At 40.8% G+C, this 14,091-nt stretch overlaps 1 protein-coding gene across 1 annotated transcript in view; it reads left to right on the forward strand.

Annotated features, from left to right (window-relative positions):
- The first annotated feature begins 925 nt into the window (after positions 1 to 925).
- The window catches only part of LOC123819249, a 59,716-nt gene continuing 46,550 nt past the window's right edge, over positions 926 to 14,091 (forward strand). Inside the window, 8 exon segments of the mRNA XM_045839558.1 lie at positions 926 to 1,033; positions 2,008 to 2,245; positions 4,936 to 5,400; positions 5,972 to 6,067; positions 6,701 to 6,931; positions 12,423 to 12,445; positions 13,671 to 13,771; positions 14,052 to 14,078. Of these exon segments, the coding sequence (XP_045695514.1) occupies positions 4,978 to 5,400; positions 5,972 to 6,067; positions 6,701 to 6,931; positions 12,423 to 12,445; positions 13,671 to 13,771; positions 14,052 to 14,078 (901 nt within the window). The 5' untranslated portion in view covers positions 926 to 1,033; positions 2,008 to 2,245; positions 4,936 to 4,977.

Raw genomic sequence — 14,091 nt, forward strand, 5'->3', positions numbered from 1 at the left:
ATGGATTTCATGTAACCCTCCTCCTTTGATCTCCTGATGTCTCCTTTTTTATTGTAATGTGGAAAATAAGGTGCCAAACTGCCATTCTCTGAGCATTTCTCAATCTCTTGAGATTTTGCTTCCTGGCAATTGTCAGTGACTCAGATAAACTAAGCAAAATTCTCTATAGGCTTCAAGGTCTCTTACATTGACAAATGTTTACTCTGGGTACCCTGTGGCCAGTCATATTGACCCATGAATCATCCATCACAACTACGTCCCTTTTTGCTTTTTATTATGCTGGAACTATAGAGATTATTTGTTACACAGTGTTTGATGACATTGCCTCCCAAAAGACAATTCATGTAATTTGATCTCTACAGTTCACTTAGGAAAACGTGTCATTTTGTCCCTGTTGAATCCAGGTTCTAAAAGTCAGCATCACCATGCTACCAGTGTGGGAGAGCCCTCCTGACTGACCACCTGAGGTAATTTCAGATCTGAGCATCCATTCCCTCTCACATGACCTAACAGGACACAAATGGGCAGATTCACTTCCTTCAGCTGGTGGATACAGGACAGGAGAGGGCTGCCAGTATCACTACTTCAGGTGAGCCTGCAGAGTGGGTCCTCACTGTGGTAAAAGACAGACTTGATTCCCTCCTCAGAGCACCTCATTTGTAAGGTGCCATGGTGAGGTTGATGTGTGGGATAGTACACAGCTTAGGGAAGCCTAAGTCTCCAAAGATGAATTACCCTGAGAGCCTTGAGAACAGCCTCAGGGAGCAGAGCTCAGCTAGGATTAAAATGTAGTTGCTGACCCTTCTGACCCAGGCACAAAAACTTGGTATTTCCTAGGGGCCCTATGTGAATGCCTCTCATTGGTCCACAGATTTTTCTCCTCCCCTGCCCCTCCCTGAAGAATTTAACTTTCATTTTCGCTCTGCTATTCTGGAGCTTCTTGGCCCCTGGTGTGGAGAGTGAATCCTGTCCACGACTGCCCCTCAGGCTGGAATTCCAGAACAAATAGGCTTTGTTCCCAGGAAGATTGGGGGTGAGTTTCCTTCTGCTCTGCGTGCAGTGCCTAGAGGGTGGCAGCTTGCTGAGAATACTGTGTTCCTCTGTTACAGACCTTGGGGCACAAAACTGCACCCCCTCCCAGCCCAGGCACTACAGCCAGGAGTTCAAAGGGGTCCTGTAAGGGCTGCCAGGGCCCAAATGCTCAATAGGGACCACAGTGGTGGGCAGGCATTGATAGAGTCTAAAAGGTGGCTCAGGAAGTGTGGCCATGGAAGAGGAAAGAAGAGGGGCATGCGCATTCCCCAGTCAGGCTGAGGGGCTGCAGCAGGGAGATGGTGCTGGTATCACCATAACCTATAGGTAGCACCTATAGGTTAGAGGGAAATGCAGCCCTGTGTTGATAAGGTAGTACATGTAGCAGCATTGTCGCCTCACACCACAACTGCCTTGTGTGAGTCCAACCGACTTCCACTCCTCCTGCAGGAGATGGATCTCTTTCCTTGTCTATGCACTTCTCAAACTTCTGCTTCTGGCCCATGTCCTGGGGCGAGTCTGTAAGTCTTTCAAATCCTGTGCAGGAGCCCCTAAGAAAGGACCCCCTGTGCCTTAAACCCTTTGGGTTCTCCTGTGCATAAGTCTTGTTCATTTTCAAGACAGATGTTTTGTAGGTTTAGCTCTGGGGCACAGGTCCCTGGGATAAGCAGTCTGATGTGGGGTGAAACCCGTAAGTCCTCAGGGATGGTCTAGGCAGTTTTGATATCCTTGCAGCTCAGAGACCACTCATGCTTTCATATCTAGGCATCTCCCTGCCTGTTTTGGAGCCCTGAAGTCACTGCCTAGGTTGTGGGGGGTGAACCTCCATCTGTGAGGCCTCAAGCTCCTCTGCACTGTCCTCTTCTGTGTCCTGTAGCATCAGGTGATTTAACCTTAGGTCCTTGTAGCCACACAAAAAGTAAATTCTGCAGCCCCAAGGTTGAATGCTTGTTCTTTGCTTCCCTTCTCTATAAGGTCTTGTGTCTCAGGATCAAGTGGATCCTGAATGGGATGACAAATAATTGGATGTCCCTACCCATATTTGGATCACACTTCAGTTGTAAACACGGGCAGAGATCATTTAATATCTACCCGTGATGAAACGCCTACTCTGCTCTTGCAGTTCATCAGAGCCTGATCTGGACCACAGTCCCTGCAGCCGTGGACTACCTGCATATGTCCTCTGGGCTGTTTTCAGCATCTGGACCATTAGGTAGAATACACTTCTGGTTCTCTTTCAACCTCATTCTTTATCAGGTTCCCTCATATGTGATGAACATGGCACCAGTGGACAGTGTTAGTAGATCTAAATTCATCTTCATACAGCCGTTATAACATTTCCCTTCTTAGCACAGAGCAAAGAGAAAACCTTATGTCATACTGCAGACATTTTCTTTACCATCAAAATGTGGTACCATCTACTAAGATCTTATCTTTCCTTTTTTATTTTTTCATAGTCTCATTTACTTGGTGCTCCTGAGAGAAATTCTGAGCCTAGACTGTGGATATGGGGCCATATTGAGTCCAGGTGGGAGAATGAGCATCACTGTGCTACCACTCCATGATACCCTTTTTAAATGACCACCAGCATCTTTTCCAGTTGTGATGGTCACTCTCATTCATGTGAACTGATAAGATATAAACTGCCAGGTTATTAGCCAGTCTAGGGATACAGAACAGAAAACAGGGCATGTCAACATTGGCTGCCTCAGGTGAGCTCTTAGTAATGGTCTTCTCAGTGCTATAGAAGGTCCTTTATTCCTTTTATCTCAGTCTTTTAGGAAGCCGGACTTAGTGGCCATGTGTAAAAATACCTTAGGTTATGTAAGCTCAGAGCTACAGTGTACTATTTACCTTGTGAAATCTCATAAGCATAGCATCCAAGGGCCTAAAAGAGATAGTGTTGCTTAGAAAAGTCACAATCTCCTTATGAAATGAAGTCTAAGCTTATTAACTGGCAGTTGAGTTCTATAGGAAGTCCTCCAAATGCACTTTCCACATCAGGCTATTTTTGTTATCAATCATATGGCCTCACAATGAAGCTGAACTTCCCCTTTATTGTAGCCTCATAAGTTTCTTAGGAAACAAAACCAAAACCAAATACCCAACTTATTAGAAGAGTAAGCCAATATTGCCTCTACAGGAAGAAAGAGCCTGTTGTTGACTCTTTGTTCTCAGGTACCTAATCTAACTGCCATCCTTCCCTCTTACCTCATCCTATGTCTCACTCTCTTCCCTCTCTACATTTGCTTCCTAACTTTGTCCTGAAAGCTCTCATCTTCTCTCCCCTGAGCAGCTGTGCAAGCATTCGATTCATCTTCCCATTCCACACTGGACCCATCCAACACACCACCACCCAAGGGCAAAGATAATTATGTCCCTCCTTTCTCTGAGGGCAAAACCTAGGTAATTTCTTTTGCTCTTGGAAAAGACCCCTAATGTCACAATACTGGAGAAGTGCCATATATCATGGTCACTGCAGGCTTGTATGATATCAAAGGCCAAGCAGTTTTCTGCACACCTGCTACACTGCCATTTCTAAACTCAGACAATGTGGTACAACTTTCATGAATAGATCATTTCTTTCCCTAATATATTTTTTCCTCACTCATATGCCATATTTCCTTCCCCTTCTTCATCTTTCAGTTCAACCCTCTATTTTCAAGTTAGAATTGCTGGACAACTCACTATCTGTCCCTATTGTTTGATTTCCCACAACATGCACAGCTCTTTAGTAGTGTTTCTCACATCATCTTGTTGGCTGATTCTTTAATTTACTGTTACTTTCCAGGTGAATGTCAGGGTCATAGTGGTTTAAACTTTCTGCTTAGACTCATCATTTTGTTTGTAGGTATTAGCTTAGTTGTTAGCGTGTAATTCATAGTTATTAAGAATTAGTTGAATGACCTTTCCTAATATTTGAGACTTCTTTTCCAGGCCAGATATTCATTTAATCTGTGTTCTTATTTTTCCAGGTATGTGGCTTGTGTGATCCTATGAGTGTATTTATGCCATTTCCCTCCCCGCCATCCACATACATACATACTTTGGGGCTCCTATCAATGTCCTTGGCATATTTTCCAGGCAGCAATTAGATTTTACCATTTATCAACACAAGACTTGCCAGATCCTTCCAAGTTACCTGTTATGTCTTTGATTAACTCAGGATGGTAGGATCCAACTGACCTCTGAAGGGGACACTGAACACATTAGGTTGATTGCAAGTGTGCATGTTGAAGATAAAAACTCTTTGTAAGTCACTCACTGTCTCCATGAACACATTTGAAAAGTATTTGTCCATGCCATGTAGACAAACACATTGTCACATGTCATGACAATAAGAGAAATTATTTCAAAGATTCAGCAAATGTTGCCAGTGGTTACACTGTAAATAAGTAGTCAGAGGAGGTCTTTCTGATAAATGAACATGTAAAGAGAGATTAACAGAAGGAAGAGAGTGAGTCCTACTTATACCGGGGGCTGCACTGCATGCTGAGAGACGGGTAGGTATACAAGTTCAGATGCATAAGGGGTTTGGTGCTTTCATCTTCCAGGATGAGTTTTTCACATGGGAAAGAAGAAGCAGGAGAGATGTTGGGTCACACAAGGATCTTGCTATAAAGGCCTCAGGTCATCCATTTGTTCTGTATAAGTAAAGGACAGTAACAACCATTGCACAGATAAAAATGAAATTTGCCATGTCAGATAAACTAAGAGTATTTAAAATTGTTATGAATTGTTCTTTTTACGAGGTCACCAAGCTCCTTTCCTTGTCTGTCTACCTGTTTTTTTTTCTTTGTTCTTCAATATGTGTTCTGGCCCTGTCTATGATATCTACACAGTAAGCATCATTTATTCTTACAATTCTTCCTCTGCCCCCCTTAAATCTCTCCAATCTGGCAGAAATCTCTGAGCCAGAGGAGCCTCAGATCAGGACAGATTGTGATGGCTTCAGGATTCCTGTTGAAATTAAAGGAGGAGGTGACCTGCCCCATCTGCCTGGAGCTCCTGACAGAACCCCTGAGCCTGTGCTGTGGGCACAGTTTCTGCCAAGCCTGCATCACTGCAAACTACAAAGAATCCATGGTCAGTGAAGAGGGGCAGAACAGCTGTCCTGTGTGCCGAAGTAGTTACCAGCCTGGGATCCTAAAGCCTAATTGGCATATGGCCAACATCGTAAAGACACTTAGGGAGGCCAAGTTGAGTCCAGACGAGGAGCAAAAGAGAGATCTCTGTGAGCGCCATGGAGAGAAACTCCTGCTCTTCTGTAAGGAGGATGGGAAGTTCATTTGCTGGCTTTGCGAGAGGTCACAAGAGCACCGTGGTCACCATATATTCCTCATGGAGGAAGTTGCCCAGGAGTACAAGGTAACAGAGTGGAGGAAAGACAGGGCAAAAAATAGTACTTGATGGGAAACGTCTACTTAGCACTGACTCTATTTACTTAGCCACCCTAGTCCTGAGTCCTGTGATCACTTTTGTCCCTATGCTTACCTTCCAAGGCCTGAGGAACATTTCTGTGCATTCCACACAATTGCAAAACAGTTAGCAGACTTAAAAAAGTAGACATTTTTATAACTTGTTCTAATAGGTGGAGGTTTGGTGTGTAAGCAAATCTCTTCAATGCTTCTTTGTACAGGATGGGTAACTGGGCAGCTGGGTGGACTAATACCTAAGTTCTTTCCATACTACAGGATTAGGTTTCTTCTAGGACAAAGAGAATCAGTCTTGACATCAGAATGGGGACTTCTATTACGTGAGTCTTAAACAAAACATTCACCACATCAGGTTTCCTTCAAGTCACAGCTTGTAATTGGTGTTTCACAGTTCCTATAAACTCCAGTCTCTTTAGAGATCAGCCTGATTTTTCTCCCCTTTTCCTCTATTCTGAAACTGAGAAAGCCCATAGCCAGCCTCTGGTGTGATTCCTCCCTCACAGGAAAAGCTGCAGGCAGCTCTGGACAGGCTGAGGGCTGAAAAGCAGGAAGCTGAGAAAATGGAAGCTGACATCAAAGAAGAGGGAACTTCCTGGAAGGTAGGAGGAGACTCTTTTTGAGGGATCTAGACAGAAATCTGGACAGATCCTTGAGTCTTAGTCTCAAGGACCTCCCTTCTTCCTCTTCCCTGACAGTCAATATGTAGTCACTGATCAGGCATTCTGTATCCTTTTCTGGTGTGGGTGGAACTGAATTAGAACATCTCACAAATTAACAGATACTTGTCGGTTAGTGATTCTCAGAGAGAGTATCTTCTGAGGATGGCTAGTGAATTCTGTGTTCATTGCTGTCATTATTTTAAGCCTTGAACTCTTCCAGGGGAGGACAATTTCCAAGGGTTCATGGCTCTGTACCTCAGTACTCTATGTTAGGTGGAGAGTGGGGTTGAGGGTCAGGAATAATGCAGGGAAGCATGACTGTCCTGGGCAGCGGTGTGAGAGCTGAGCCACACCCAGGTGTCCTATTTTGCTTCCAGGTTGGTTTCAATAATGAGGTGATTAATTTGTAATGTGTTGAAGAGAAAATAATAGGAAAAATTACCCTTCCCCAATATTGCTCTCCTGCTTCTGTTTCCGTTCCTTATGAGAAATTCCAAATCAAATACTTATTTTTTTGGCTCCCAGGCTCTGCCTGATAGCTTGAGTCCCTCTTTTTCTTTCTCATTCCTGAAGAATCTGATACAAAATGAGAGACAAATTGTCCAGGATTGCTTTAAAAACCTGAGAGGCATCCTGGACTCTGAAGAGCAGAAGGAGCTACAAAAGCTGGCGAAGGAGGAGGCAGATATTCTCCATGACCTGGAACAGTCTGAGAGTGAGCTGGTCCAGCAGAGCCTGGTGTTGAGAGATCTCATGTCAGAGCTGGAGTATCGGTTGCAGGGGTCAATGGTGAAGATGCTGCAGGTAAGACTTGGGAAGAAGCCCGAGCATCTGAACTTGAGGAAAATGAAGACTTAAGTTTCCTGCACTACTGTGTGGCTGTGCAGTTTGTGACAGTGACACTGAGGTTCCCATAGTCTTGCAGTAACCTTTTCCTGAATCTGTTTCAGAGATTATAGGAATAATTGAATACATGAATAACAAGGAAAATCTTGTTTTTATTAATGTTTCAGTTACAGTAAGAAAATTTGACTGTGGAGAGAAGATTCATCGTTTCCAATTATGTACTATAGATCCCTATGTCTGTGTTGAAGCCTAGAACAGCTTTCAGAAACTTCCTCATGTCCCAAGAGTGTTGGTTTTGTTTTCTCCCCACAGAATGAATTGAGATTTTTCTCAACTGTAATTTTTGAATAAGCAATTGTGAAAGATTGGTATTATTTATTCCTTCATAATTCAATAAGTTCACCAGTGAAACTATCTCACTCTGGGCCTTTTTGAAATGTTTTTAAATATATATATACACATATACTTATGTATATTATTTTATCAATGTATATAAATTTATATATTGAATGCATACATATATAAATACAGTATATATATTTCATTCAATATATAAATTTGTATATTTATATCAACATATATAAATATAGTAATATATATGTATTTTCCTGTGCTAAGTTTTCTTAAGTTTTTTAACATTTCTTGAGTCAGATTTTGATAATGTACATCTTTGTAGAAATTTGTCCATTGTAAGTTGTCATTTATAAGCATGAAGTTAATCATTGTAATCCCTAGAATCTCTTTCATTTTTACAGTAACCACAGTAATGTCCTCTCTTTTATTTCTTATAAGGTGATGTGCTTTTTTTTTTGGTCAGTTTCATTGTTTGGTGAATTTTACTGATGTTTTTAAAGAATAAACTTTATTGTTTTATGTATTTATTTATCTATTCTAACTTTCCTATATCATTGATTTCTGCTCTTAATTATATTCTTCATTTACATTTGTATATTTTCACATGTGTACTGAGTGTGCATATTCATATGTGTGTATTGTGTTTAATTTGATGTTATTTTCCTAGGTTCTTAAGGTGAGAATTTAGACCATTGATTTAACACAGTCTTTCCTGTATCATTTTTAGTGATATAAATACATTGTTTTGCTATATTCTATGCTGACTATTTACTTGTTATTTTGATTCCATCTAACTTATTTTCAAATTTCTTTTAGGATTTTTGTTGTTGTTGTTCACCTTCTTAGTATCTCTGAATCTATTGTTTAATTAGAAACACTGGGTGATTTTATACTTATTTCTTCTTATGAATATTTTAAATTTAATTCCTTGCTAATCAAAAAGTATAAATTTTATTATGCCAGTTTTTGAATGTATTGATACTTGCTTTATAACCTAAACATTTTTATATAAATTTGAAAAGAACATGTATTGTGCATTCATTGTGTGAAAGGGTCTACAGATGCCATTGTAATTTATTTTCTTCTCCTTAAGTCCCTTTAACCTTTCTTGTAAAACTTTTTCTTATCTGGGAAGCTCTTTGGGTCTCCTTCAATTCTAAATGATAGCTTTGCTGGCTAGAGGAATCTAGGTTGTAAGTCCTTGCTTTTCATCACTTGACTAATGCCAGTCCTTCTGTCATGCAAAGTTTCTGTTGAGAAATCAGCTGATAGACTTATGAGAAACTTATAGGTAAGTGACTGCTTTTCCCTTGATGCTTTTAAGATTATTTCTCTACATTCTTAATTTCTTACTTGGTCTGTGTTATGCTTTTTGTCTGCTCCATTATGTTTCCTGTCTCTTTGTTGAAGTTCTCATTGAGATGACCTATTCTTTTCCTAAGTTCAGTGAGCCTCCTTATAATCAGTGTTTAGAATTCTGCATCTGGTGGATTGCTTGAATCCATTTTGTTTATTTTGGAATGTGTTGAAGAAAAGATAGTCAGAAAAATCAGCCTCCCCTAAAATTGTCTCCTGCTTCCATCTTTTTTCCCTGTGAGAACTTTCAAATCAAATACTTCTTTTTTCTGATGTTTTATCCTGATCTTGCATTTGAGACATGTTTCTTTGTCTTCTCATTTTGGCTGCCTCCCTATGTTTATTACTATATATTAGGTATATCTGTCATGTCTTCCAGTCTTGGCTGAGTGGCCTCATGTAGTAACATCCTTTGCTGTTTTTGTATTCACATGTGCACAGAGCTCCAGGGGTCTCTCAGAGAATCACCAGGATGGGGCACAAGTGGTGTTACTCTGGTTGATAGAGACTCAGATTTGTCCCTGGCCTGTGCTGCTTGCTGTGTATGAACAGGGCTTCACAGGATAACAATGGTGCCTCCCAGTACTCTAGTCCTTGGGAGAGTTGCCCCACCAGTCCTCTGCCTGAAGCCAGACAATTCAGTTTCTCCTTATATGTCTCTGGCACTTCGCAAGCTTCTGTCTCTTCTCTGGAACTTAGGACAAATGTTGTGAGGAAGTGACTCTGTGCTAGGGTTCTTTAAGAAGAAGCCTGGTGTTTCAGTAGCCCTCCACCTCACCTGGACTGAGTCTCTGCTGGATTTGACAGCCAGATATTGTGGGGATACCTCTCCCCAGCACTGGTACTCCTGGCTGAGGAGTTGGATGTGGTGCTGGGATTTCTCATTTCTCAGGTGATCCCTCTGCACCCAAGATATTCCTACTATTTCTTAACATCTACAGAATGACATAGTGCCAGCTAGTTTTGTCTCAGCCCCTTTTATCTGACTTGAGGTGGCTTCTTTTCTACAGCTTTAGTTACAGTTCTGTTCAGTTCATCTTCATGTGGTCCTCAAGGATGGTTATTCTGTAATTTAGTTATAAATTTCATATGGTTGTGGGAGGATATAATCACAGCATTTATGTACTCCAGCATTTTGAGCAGAATTCTATCAATTTACTTTTGCCATATTTGTGTCTTTGAATCAAAAATATGCCTCATATCACTAGCAATAATGAAATTGCTTTTCATCTAGTTCAAATATCTCTGCCTTTTATTTGGTGGGTGAAGACAATAACCTTTAATGCAATTCCCATGCAGCTCTATTTAATTTATATTGTCATTTGCTTCTATAAGTTGCCTGTAATTTTCATTGTTCTCTGTCCCATCAACAAGCTTCTTTTGAGTTAAACAGATATTTTTAGTATAAAATATTAAGTGTTATTAGTTTCTATTTCTGTGGTAGTTGCTCTTTTGAATACAATATGCATCCTAATTTATCATGATCTAAATTAATACTAAATTAATCCCAATAAAATATGGATACTTACCTCCAACATTGCTTTCTATATTACAGCAATAACACGGTAACGCTTTAATATGGCCACTTGATCCAGTGCAGGCCAGTGCCATGCAGGCCTCAGAATTATTTGATAAAACTGAGAAGACCAGTTTTCTTTTCATATGGGATTTGTATGAGGAGATTCATGTTTTCTTCATGAACTGAGTAGAGTCAATACAGAAAACAAATAGAATTTGGAGAATGACATACACAAAATATTGTCTCCCAAATTCTTTTTCTCTACTTCTTTTGGGAGTTGCCCTGCCTGGTTTCAGGAGCTGTAACCTCCCCAAGGCTAAAGCTGAGTGAGAGACCTTTGGACCAGAAGCCACTAAAGAGACAAAGCTTATCTCTCTGGCAGGAGCACCAATTCTACTCCTTTTTCCATAACTGGTCCCCAATGCTTGATCTGTTAGCCAGTGATGGGTAAGTCTCCCCAAGGGGGGAATGACCTAAGATAGGCATGATCACATGGAGGCCCCAGGGAAGGACTTGGGGGGCTATGGAGAAAGGGGGTGATAGAACTTTGCCCCTTAGCTTAGGGGCAAAGAAATAAAAGTGTCAAGAAAATAAAATTTCTTTTATTCAAAGAAACAAAAGTGTCAAACCTGAGTCCTCATTCTGCCTGTGAGAAGTCTCCTAATTTTCTGGCTATCTTGCCTCCTCTGACTGACTTAGGCCTGAAACAATGTCAGAGGGCAGTACAGCCCTGTGCTAGATAGGACTGACTCCCTGGGTAATCAGGCCTGAGAAAGGATATGTAAAATCCTGTGAAACCTGCTTTGCTAAGAATGTTCTTAATTAAATGATGAAGGCCCTGGCAGGAAATGAGTTTGTTCCCTTAAGTTTTGTAGCTTTTTAGGTGATAGACCCTGACTCAGAATGAGCCCTAAATAGTTCTTTGTATGCTATCTATCACTTAATCCTTACTGCCAGACAATGATTAATAAGCTGTATCTGTATTCCTGTGCAAAACACCAAAAAACAAAAAACAATAAAGGCTTGTCTAGGCAGGGGTGCAGGGCACTCTCCCCTAGAGAGAGTGGCCTGCCCCCTTTCTTCCACAGGACTCGGTAGTCCTTGTGAATTGGTCTTGTATCCCATCCATAACACCTCAGACACTGCTGGCCGGTGTCTGTGTCATACTTCATCCACTCTTAATTGTTTTTCATCATACTGCAATAAAGCCCTAATACATAGAGCAAAGCAATTGTGTGTGTGTGTGTGTGTGTGTGTGTGTGTGTGTGTAAACCCAGCAGTTTGTCTAGTTTATGGTGTCATGCAAGAAGTTAGTTTGAGATAGAGAAGACCAAATAAATTGGTACATAAGTATTCAAAGAAATAAAAGTGTCATGATTAAAAAAAGTTCAGATGACAAACAACTGTTAACAATGTGGAATAAACTGGTTGTATAGACAATAAGATGCAGGTAAATGTTATATTATTGGGACAGTGACCAAGGGGATGATAGTAACATGAACAAAGAAGTATAAGGAAGGGAAGACACAATATGTTTGATGAAGAGTAAGGTACATATGAAGAATCTTAAGGCACTGTTTCATACAGCTTCTTCACTAGGGAATATATTAACCTACCTTTAGGAGGCAAAATTGAGTAAAAATAAAATTTGGAAATCGATTGCACATGTTGAATTTTGGGAGTTAATGAGGCCAATTATAGACAGTGTATCAAATGAGGAGAGACTTGAGAAAAGCCTACATTAATACATTTGTTTGCTTTTACCCTCAGCAGAAGTCATGCAAACTTCTTGAGGAATACTACAACTAGTCATTTTTGATTACCTGGTATAATCCTTGACAAGTAATAGCACATCACTTTAAATTCATGTTGAATGAGTTAATGAGCCATGACTTACTCAAATCACCTCATGAGATCCTTATGAACATGGGTAATATGTCATGGGCCTCATGTTTTCCTCCTAAATATACCTCATGTCCTGATAGTGGAAGCCTCATGCTGTGGTTGCACAACGTGAAAGTTTGCTCTACCTTTTAGGAATCCTCAAAACTTCACATGAGTCTTCTTGAATGATTGACCTGAGTCTTCTCTGTACTTCTTGGGTGTCACTTTGGGACCATCTCTCTTCCCCCCGTATCAGGGAGTGGTGGGATGTGATGAAACTTTGTAAGTGAGGAGGCTTATTACCACTTGACCCATTTTTTTCTCTTTTCTCCCTAGGATGTGAATGGCATCATGGAAAGGTATGTGTGGGAGAACAGAGATGGTCCTTTGGTGCTGTGAAAAGAGGTTTAAGGCTATTAATGTTATCTAGTGGTTAATTAGAATACAATATTGCTTAGGGCAAGAAAATTCTGGTTTAGTTTTATCTTAAATTCCTGTCCACATTTCATGGTTTGAGTGTTCTCTAACTAATGCTAATGGACCAGTTTGTGTAGTGGGGAATTTAGGTTGGGGGAGGTGCTGAGTTTGGGTCAGCAGCTTTTAGGGTTGAGATGTTGCAGTATCAGATCCTTGTAACTTCATAATTTTAGTCACCCAGAATGCCTGTATTGAATTCAGGTTCCCTTTATTTCTTAGTAACTTTATCTATTGGGCATAGGTTGTGTCTTCTTTACCTGCCAAGCACCCAGAATTGGAGAACACTCTTTTATATTTAAAGTTATCCCTTGTGGGTAGAAGAATCCTGGTCCCTTCCATAGAGTTCTCTCTTTTTTTCTTCTTCAAAAAACAGATGTGAATAGCAAAGAATATTTTGGCCTGGTGCAAACAACTGATCCCTCTCGACCATGCACTTTCAAAAGCAGAATGAAAGGGCAGCATCATTATATCTACATTTGAATGCCTACCTGGCTACAACAAGCTGTTCAAACATAAAAACTGCCAACCACAATTAGTATGGTATATATAATGTCTTCTTTTCCAGGTGTTATGTTGTCCCTAGAGAAACATAAATCTCAGATTTTATTCTGAGAGTCTCCCTTCTGGGAAGCAGACTTTAAAGTCCATATCCCCTCCAGACAGTAGTCCCTCACTGGGTAGTGGTATCTGTCAAATTACTAGGAGCCAGGTTCTGCCACCTCTCTGTCATGTAATATCTCTCCACATCCATTTGGTGAGTTTTTCCTCACATTGTTTTGTTTTAAGGAACCAAAGTTTCCATTTAAAAAAAAAAGCCATGTAATTTTATATGATTCCTAGTGGTAAGAGAAGTGGAGGTTAGTTTTCATTTTGAAAGGAATTAACTGTGCTTCTGCGAGGTCAAGGCCTGCCTAAGAACACACACTGTGTACTGTAAAGTTAGCCAGGAGTGTATTCCTTTGGCTCCAAGGTTGGAAGTCTGCTCTCTCCTTGCTCAGGGGTCCATTGAAGGAGGCTCAAGTGCTTAGTGGGGTGAGTAGACAGAAATGAGTGGTTTTGGAGAGCCAAAAAGTCAGAGGTGTGAGGATATTATTTTGTCATCCCTAGGAGTAAGATCTTTACTCTGAAGAAGCCAAAAACTGTCTCCAAGGAACAAAGGAGAGTGTTCCAAGCTCCTGACCTGAGTGAGATGCTGCAAGCGTTTAATGGTGAGGCATGCCAGAGATGGTGGGTGGCTGAGGGTGTCTGGTGATGGTGGGAGTTAAAGAGGGAGGAGGGCTCAGTTTCTAGGTGTGGATAGAGGTGGCAAAGGAGAATGGATATCATGTGGTGATGATGTAGCCATAGTTAATGGGGCGTGACCAGCTGTCTTGCTCACCTCTCCGTCTTCTGTTTACTGTCTTACATATTTCCTTGATTGGAGAGTAAATATATTGTAGTGCTGACTCCTTTGCTTATATTTACTGTTATGGATTTTTATCATTTCAGAACTGACTGATGTGCGCCGTTATTGGGGTAAGGAGAAACC

The sequence above is a fragment of the Phyllostomus hastatus genome, unplaced genomic scaffold (genome assembly GCF_019186645.2).
Source record: "Phyllostomus hastatus isolate PE091 unplaced genomic scaffold, TTU_PhHast_1.1 phas_contig_304, whole genome shotgun sequence".
Taxonomy (NCBI): domain Eukaryota; kingdom Metazoa; phylum Chordata; class Mammalia; order Chiroptera; family Phyllostomidae; genus Phyllostomus; species Phyllostomus hastatus.